Source organism: Aplidium turbinatum, chromosome 17, assembly GCF_918807975.1.
Source record: "Aplidium turbinatum chromosome 17, kaAplTurb1.1, whole genome shotgun sequence".
NCBI classification, from domain to species: Eukaryota; Metazoa; Chordata; class Ascidiacea; order Aplousobranchia; family Polyclinidae; genus Aplidium; species Aplidium turbinatum.
This window is the reverse complement of record NC_137488.1, coordinates 15,240,545-15,249,160: the sequence shown is the minus strand read 5'-3', so window position 1 is coordinate 15,249,160 and position 8,616 is coordinate 15,240,545. Positions and strand designations below refer to the sequence as shown.

The 8,616-nt window shown below is 35.6% G+C and overlaps 1 protein-coding gene across 1 annotated transcript in view; it reads right to left on the bottom strand.

Annotated features, from left to right (window-relative positions):
* Positions 1–4,245: 4,245 nt before the first annotated feature.
* Positions 4,246–8,616, bottom strand: part of LOC145786239 (fibronectin-like) — a 34,321-nt gene continuing 29,950 nt past the window's right edge. Inside the window, exons 5-7 of the mRNA XM_082597880.1 lie at positions 6,324–6,596; positions 5,325–5,594; positions 4,246–4,367 (exon numbers count right to left, since the gene is read on the bottom strand). Coding sequence (XP_082454006.1) covers positions 4,246–4,367; positions 5,325–5,594; positions 6,324–6,596 — 665 coding nt within the window. The remainder of the gene's footprint in view (positions 4,368–5,324; positions 5,595–6,323; positions 6,597–8,616) is intronic.

Genomic DNA, 8,616 nt, shown 5'->3' with positions numbered 1-8,616 from the left:
CACGTTTCATTTGTTTGTAAAGCTCTTTTGTGAGAAAGCGATGCAAAATAACATGATAGCTTAATTCAGTTTGATTTCACTTCTGACTATTTCCATGCTCACAATCAATAGTCGGTAATGTTTGACCATTGAGCTATCAAAAGATTTCGGTTCACAAGCAATAAAAAGTGAAACCTGACTTACTGCTGTTGTCATACAGCGACATTGATATTAGTAATAAAACTACATTTGGGAAGCTCTAAGTCACCTCATATAAAACTGAGCAATCGATAGTAGGCTAAAGAAAGCAATGGTAAAATATGTTCTCCATGCATATGATCAATGCATATTTTTATGAGTGTTTAAGTGTTTACTTGGAAAGGATCGTACACTATTTAGTTTTGATGGGTGTTATAGATTAATTGTGCAAATGCTCCTACACCATAACAAGCTTTCTTGTTGCTGCAAATCACACAAAAGGCTCAGTAAATAATGAGATTGCTAACATCCCGATTGCATTAAACAATAAAAAACCTCAGTAGTCGTAGAGTCTTAGACAATGAAAGCGATCTGTAGAACCATGTAGATACAGATAGGGCTTGATTGGAATACAGTTTGCCACCATTGACCACCACCAAATATAACATGCTAAATGTCAGAATATACTATCCTTTTAGGCTAACCTCACGTAGACCCGTAGATGCGGCGCCAAAATGTCTCTACAACTACTTCTCGTATCTAGGAGGATGAAAACAAAGCAACTTCCGTAGATCTATCAGAGTGCGTTGTGGTAAAAATTATACTGTCACTTTTCAACTATGACAGTGTTACTTTGACAATTTCTGTTCACGTTTTGGTGTTATTTTGTGTTTTTTAGAGTAAAAACTCATTATTGTTGCCAAGTCTGATAGAAGTGCAGAAAGCCACAAGCCGCAAAGAAGAAGGCTTCCTTCTTACGTGTAGGCTAGCCTACTCGAAAGGAAGAAGGATACATTTTTACTTTGTAACATTTTAAAAATCACCAATCCCTAAGAATACTGATTACATCACTTTTCAATGTAGAAAAAATTCAGGTGATTCCCCCATGTTGTGTATGGCGGCCAATAATCTTATTGATCTATCGATGAAGAACATAAATTTAATTCTTTTTTGAGTCAAGCTTCAATCGCAGGAAAGTGATCCAGTTTGGTTAAAAACCAATTCGATTAATTGAATGTAAAGTTGACAGTAAAAATGCACTAAACAAAGAAAACTCATTGAGTCAGATGAGACGCCGACAAAAAAGCGAGCAGCCAACAAAAAGTTCCAGAACAGAACAATGATTCTGCTCATCGGAGCAAGGTAAATATGCAGAGAATAAGCTGCCCTGCTTTGTGTTAAGCGTGTAAGTTCTATGGAAAGAAAGGCTAACAATATAATGAGTATGCGAGATACGACAAACAGCCCTTTTTGTAGGCCATTTGCACGTTGCTGCCACACTAAAGTATAAAAATATGTTTCATGCAGAATTCGCTCGCATCGTCTTTTCATCTTCGTGGTTTGAATAACTCATCACATTATTCAAGGTGAACTTATGATCTATAAACCAGTGTGATCAAAGTGATTCAAGTGCTTGGCGGCCGAGTAATATAATTCATCAAGGCGATAATAAGAGCGGTAGGTAGCTGGACTTATGAAGCTTGTAACCATCTTTCACCTACAAATCTGTGGTCGTTGTTCCATATTCGATACTGTTGCAACAAACCCACGCCACAAAAGACATTTGATACCATTCAGAATTTTTAAGAAAACATTTCTGGCAATTTACATCCTGATGACAAAGTTTCTTACTCTGATGCGTCAATTGACGTGTTGGTCGTTAGGCCTACTATATACTAGTTTGAAATCGCGGTCGTTCTAGTGTTGCAACACAAAATACGCTCCCGAAGTTTATTTGTTATGCATTTATCACACAGGTGAAAATTAACTTGTGGTTTGCAGCCGATATTTGATGACAACGTGTAGATAAAGTTTGTATAAAAACCTTTTTTTATGATGCCAGTATGAGTAACCAAGATATAACTTGGGTATTTACAAATTTGGTGGGTGTTTACATGGGTTAAAACTGACTTAAGGTAGTAATAACAAGCCATTTAACTCAATGCAGATGGACATAAGTTTCAATCTATTAGATTATTTTCAATCAAACCGAAGGCAAATTATCAAATATCAGCATGATAAGAGAAAATGGCAGTCAAACGTTGAGGTGTTGAAGTACTGTAGTAGGATGATGTTGGTGAAAGGTTGGTTAACGGATAAGCATTAAGCAATAAGCATGTCCGGCAATGAAAAGAAAACTAAATAATTCCAGGAAAATTTATATTATAATTCTATAGTCTCAAACTAATCATAATTCTTACAATTAGCAACAAATGCGAATATTGATTAAATTTTTTATCACAAATAAATTGAATAAATACAAATAAACTTCGGGAGCGTATTTTGTGTTGCAACACTAGAACGACCGCGATTTCAAACTAGTATATAGTAGGCCTAACGACCAACACGTCAATTGACGCATCAGAGTAAGAAACTTTGTCATCAGGATATAAATTGCCAGAAATGTTTTCTTAAAAATTCTGAATGGTATCAAATGTCTTTTGTGGCGTGGGTTCGTTGCAACAGTATCGAATATGAAACAACGACCACAGATTTGTAGGTGAAAGATGGTTACAAGCTTCATAAGTCCAGCTACCTACCGCTCTTATTATCGCCTTGATGAATTATATTACTCGGCCGCCAAGCACTTGAATCACTTTGATCACACTGGTTTATAGATCATAAGTTCACCTTGAATAATGTGATGAGTTATTCAAACCACGAAGATGAAAAGACGATGCGAGCGAATTCTGCACGAAACATATTTTTATACTTTAGTGTGGCAGCAACGTGCAAATGACCTACAAAAAGGGCTGTTTGTCGTATCTCGCATACTCATTATATTGTTAGCCTTTCTTTCCATAGAACTTACACGCTTAACACAAAGCAGGGCAGCTTATTCTCTGCATATTTACCTTGCTCCGATGAGCAGAATCATTGTTCTGTTCTGGAACTTTTGTTGGCTGTTTGCTTTTTTGTCGGCGTCTCATCTGACTCAATGAGTTTTCTTTGTTTAGTGCATTTTTACTGTCAACTTTACATTCAATTAATCGAATTGGTTTTTAACCAAACTGGATCACTTTCCTGCGATTGAAGCTTGACTCAGAAAAGAATTAAATTTATGTTCTTCATCGATAGATCAATAAGATTATTGGCCGGCCATACACAACATGGGGGAATCACCTGAATTTTTTCTACATTGAAAAGTGATGTAATCAGTATTCTTAGGGATTGGTGATTTTTAAAATGTTACAAAGTAAAAATGTATCCTTCTTTCTTTCGAGTAGGCTAGCCTACACGTAAAAAGGAAGCCTTCTTCTTTGCGGCTTGTGGCTTTCTGCACTTCTACCAGACTTGGCAACAATAATGAGTTTTTACTCTAAAAAACACAAAATAACACCAAAACGTGAACAGAAATTGTCAAAGTAACACTGTCATAGTTGAAAAGTGACAGTATGATTTTTACCACAACGCACTCTGATAGATCTACGGAAGTTGCTTTGTTTTCATCCTCCTAGATACGAGAAGTAGTTGCAGAGACATTTTGGCGCCGCATCTACGGGTCTACGTGAGGTTAGCCTAAAAGGATAGTATATTCTGACATTTAGCATGTTATATTTGGTGGTGGTCAATGGTTGCAAACTGTATTCCAATCAAGCGCTATCTACATGGTTCTACAGATCGCTTTCATTGTCTAAGACTCTACGACTACTGAGGTTTTTTATTGTTTAATGCAATCGGGATGTTAGCAATCTCATTATTTACTGAGCCTTTTGTGTGATTTGCAGCAACAAGAAAGCTTGTTATGGTGTAGGAGCATTTGCACAATTAATCTATAACACCCATCAAAACTAAATAGTGTACGATCCTTTCCAAGTAAACACTTAAACACTCATAAAAATATGCATTGATCATATGCATGGAGAACATATTTTACCATTGCTTTCTTTAGCCTACTATCGATTGCTCAGTTTTATATGAGGTGACTTAGAGCTTCCCAAATGTAGTTTTATTACTAATATCAATGTCGCTGTATGACAACAGCAGTAAGTCAGGTTTCACTTTTTATTGCTTGTGAACCGAAACCTTTTGATAGCTCAATGGTCAAACATTACAATTTAATATTAATTAAATTAAATTTAATTTAATGCCTTCAGCTCCTCCTCCAAGATCTGGTGCCATCCAATTGATGCTTGCAGTTGAACTTGTTGTTGCCCCAGTCAGGCTCACACTTATTGGTTGAGAAATCACTGAATAGAAAAACACGTAAGAAAAAATAACGTCTAAGGATTTTCGTGATTTCAACCAGGTTACAACATTAATTTGAAAGTGATCTCGAAATAACTTTCAACCTTTACAAAAACAAAAAACATTACAAACTGTGTTACTACACTTCCGAGAGCAATCAATAAGCTTTTTCAGAGATTCTGAAAACTTCACATTTTATTATATAACACAAAGTTAAAATTTAAGGTAAACACGTTAAACGCGAATGACATGCATGTGTGTATTGTGTAAATGTCTTTTACAATGCGAATAGCACAGATATGTGTCACGCTAAGTGCATAAAGCAAGATTAAAATTTAGGTTTATCTGTTGTGAAAATTCTTGATGCGAATGTTGTAGCTATCACTGGGTGCATCATTCTACATTACTGCATTTTGAATATTTCAATAGTCGCTTTATTGTTTAAATTAATTAGTAATCAAATGTCGCAACTTTTTTTAAAGATCAGTTCTGACGTTATTGCTGACATTATATGCATGATAACTTCATCTCTGATCATGAGATAGTGCAAAGTCATAAACTACGTTTAATACTGAACAAACTTGCGACGCATTGTTTTTTGCTATCTCCAACAGGACAAGCGCTGGAGCTGATTAAAGTTATTCACCCAAAATACTGAAAGAAGACACAGCACTGAGAAACACGCTTTCGATAATTAATTGACGCCGCACGCAACGGGCGCCGAACAGAAACAATTCGAGTGAAAATCGATCAAGTTTTCAGCTGTGATATCAAATCAGCGAATTTCAACTAATTTCTCTGTGAATTTTATCAATAAAGATTAACTCAGTAGACACCAACTTCACTTAGCTTGAAGAGAATCTCTTGAGGAATAAATGTATCGGAATATGTATCGGAAAAGATCTCGGTGACTATAAAAAGGTAAAAAACCAAGTTTCGAAAAACAAAGTATATCTTACGTGTTGTTACAGAAAGTGGAGCAGACGATTCACCCAACTCTCCATTGGTCATGGGGGTTACAGTTATAACATGATTGGTATTGGTTGCTAGATCATAAACAATGGCAGTCGTTCCGCTTATGGTTGAGTTGCAACCACTTGGAGCGCAAGTAACTTTATAGTTTTTGATGTTTTCAGCTTTTCCTCCAAGATCTGGTGCCATCCAACTTATGCTTGCAGTTGAACTTGTTGTGCCTCCAGTTAACTTAACACTTGTTGGTTGAGAAATTACTGCATAGAAAAAGTATGATAGGAAAAATTCCAATAAATCCACTAACAGCTACAATGTACATGCTTTAAGTGCAATGTACCTTAATAGTTGCCAACGGCAACCTTCAGTTCAATATAAATACCACAAGTGGACAGTATGTTCGATTCAGAAGATATTGATACATTATAAATACAAAGAATTGATTGAAGAACAATGCATTAGGAAATAACAAGAGTCTTAAAAAGACAAAAGCGTCAAAACGCAAACGTTAAAAAAGCTTCAGACGGAAATAAGAAACTAAATAAAAAAGATGCGTGCTCACGTCTTCCCCTGATTCTGAGGTCATACTAATTGCAGAACGAATATTTTTGACATGTACCAGTGCTGTAAATTTTATCTTGAACTTAACGTTGAAATCAAAATATAAAACTCATGACGCAAATATACTGAAACTTGCAGATTGTCATAAACCTTTCAGAATGACTCAGAAACGATTTCATTTGCACAAACCATCACTTTCGTCGCTCTTTGGTTGTAGAGAAACCACCGATACAGAGGGAGTTTAAAACGTTAATATGGCAAAAAACAAAGCAGTTATATTTCTCATATAAAGCTACCTTAAACTCTAACTTTCTCACTTTTACCTCATATTTATACACATCTCTGGTTACATAGTGTTGTATTTACTTGGCAAATGCTAAAATGTAGCCAGAAACTTTTAGCGACAATGTAAAAGCAGTTTATCTTACGTGTAGTTACAGTAAGGGGACTGGAAGGCATGCCCAATGCTCCTGATCTGGCTTTAGCGCTTACTGTCATGGAGTATCCTGTATTTGAAACTAAATCAGAAATAGTGGCAGTAGTTCCGGTTATGATTGAGTTGCAATCATTTGGATTGCAAGTAACTTCATAGCTTTGGATGCCTTGAGCTTTTCCTCCAAGGTCTGGAGGCACCCAACTGATGGTTGCAGTTGAACTTGAACTTGCTCCAGATTGTTGAATGTTTGTTGGTTGAGAAATCACTGCATAGAAAAACGTGCGATCGTAAACATTTCCTGAAATACAACAAAGTGCAAAACGAACATGTTTTGAATACAACCCACAAGTTGTCAACCGTGACTTACTGTAATTAGACACACTTACTTTGATTCAGAAAATAGTGTTACTTGGTTTACAAAGAACTGGTTAAAGGGCAGTGCATTACAGCAGTACACAACACATACACAGCAGACAAGAAATGATCAAAATATTCAAAATAACCAAGCAGAAAGATAACGTTTTTTAAATGTTTCTTTTTTGTTGTTTTTCATCAAAGGTCATTGCAGTAAAAGTAAAAAAGTGAAAACTAAGCAATTAAAATTGTAACTTTGGAGCCTGTGGGAGTGTGAGTACCTATTTAAACACTTTTTTTACTTATTTGTTGGTTTGCTGCTTTTAGTAGATCTTTAGGGTCGAATAAATTCTTTTTTTCTAAAGATGTAAAGTTTTAAAATTTGTAAACGATTATTAAACCAAGATCTTAGCCACCGAATTAGGCTTCTTAAACTTCATTTTTTTTTAAAGTTAAATGCAAGAAAACCTTGCCTATCTTGCCACAGCAATAAAGAATAATTTCTGGAGAGACCTGAAAAGTAGAGAAAACTCTCTAAAGGCAAGATGAGAAGGATATATGGGCTTGCACACTATACCTTCAATTTTTCGTAGTTTGGTTTTTTCGGCTCATTTTTTAAATTCTCTGTAAGTTTGAAAATTAAGCAAGGTTGGCAGTAAACACGGTCCATGCTTGGTGAATATAACATAACAAATATCGTCTTTGTTTTAGACTTGATTGTGTTAAATCGCACAAGGTGTTACACAATACTTTAATTTGTTGAAAACGAACGACCTTTTGGGAAGGATCTTCAAGAAAATGTCCTTTAGGTTGTTTGGGACCTTATGCAATAATAACCTTCTTGATATTTGAGTTTGCGATAATTGAGGGAAGGTTATAACGTTTGCTTGCATTTCATCTATCACTTCTAGGCTATTAGTACCGGAATTTTCTTTACTGGTATTACTGTTGAAACTGTTATCGTCAACAAGTAGGGGTGTAGATTCCATCTTCTAATGCTAACGTCTGGCTTATCCTTTTCATTATCAAGACCCACTAAACTTTTACGGGAATCATTACAAATTTTTGAACAAAAAGTATGGAAATAATTTCTGTCCTGTAATGGAGATTTTGCCTGGTGGGCTATAATTCAGAGGTGTTTAAACTTTTTCCCAAGCAGGCCAAATTTGATACTGCGAAAGTGCCCGCGAGGCGAGGGCCAACAACCTCTGACAATCTTGTCTGGAGTAAAGATGCATACATAGCAATATTGTACTATTTAGTGTCATTTTCATACAACAAAGTAATTATGCATGTTTTATTGTATGCAGTGCTGTGTTAAACCCTTTGTGGGCCCCGGGGCCAGAATAATTTTGGGCCCTCTATCGTCAAGCAGACCTATAGTATTGTGTATACTTTCACTGCACTGATATGGAAATGTGGTTCACTTCAATAGACTTTCTCACCAGTTTAGAAAACAACACAAGTGTAAGTAACCGCAAACACAGGTCTATCATTTCTTAGCTACACCTTTGCTCGGAATGAAAGCCAAAAGTGTTGACAATTTCTAATAAAAAAAATACTGGCAATGAAGTATAGTCACGACGCGGTAATACCACCGTACCGCGCAGAATTTTGATTGTTCGAACTTTGCGTCGCGGCACCGGGATAAAATCTGAGGATAAAACCAAAATTGAAGAAATTATTAATTTTCATTCAGATTTGGTCATCTGGTCTGGTAACATTATTGTTTTTCACCATTTTAATGGTTTATCTGGCAACACTACTTGTTCAGTCAACCAAAGTAAAAACATTACGATTGTGATTGTAAATTTTAATTTGTAAACAAAAATAGTGTCAAGAGTTTTGAGAATCAGGTGTTTAATTATTTTTATTTAACATTATTTCATTCCAAGACAAAGCTTTCATTATTTTATGCAGTCATTTAAGTT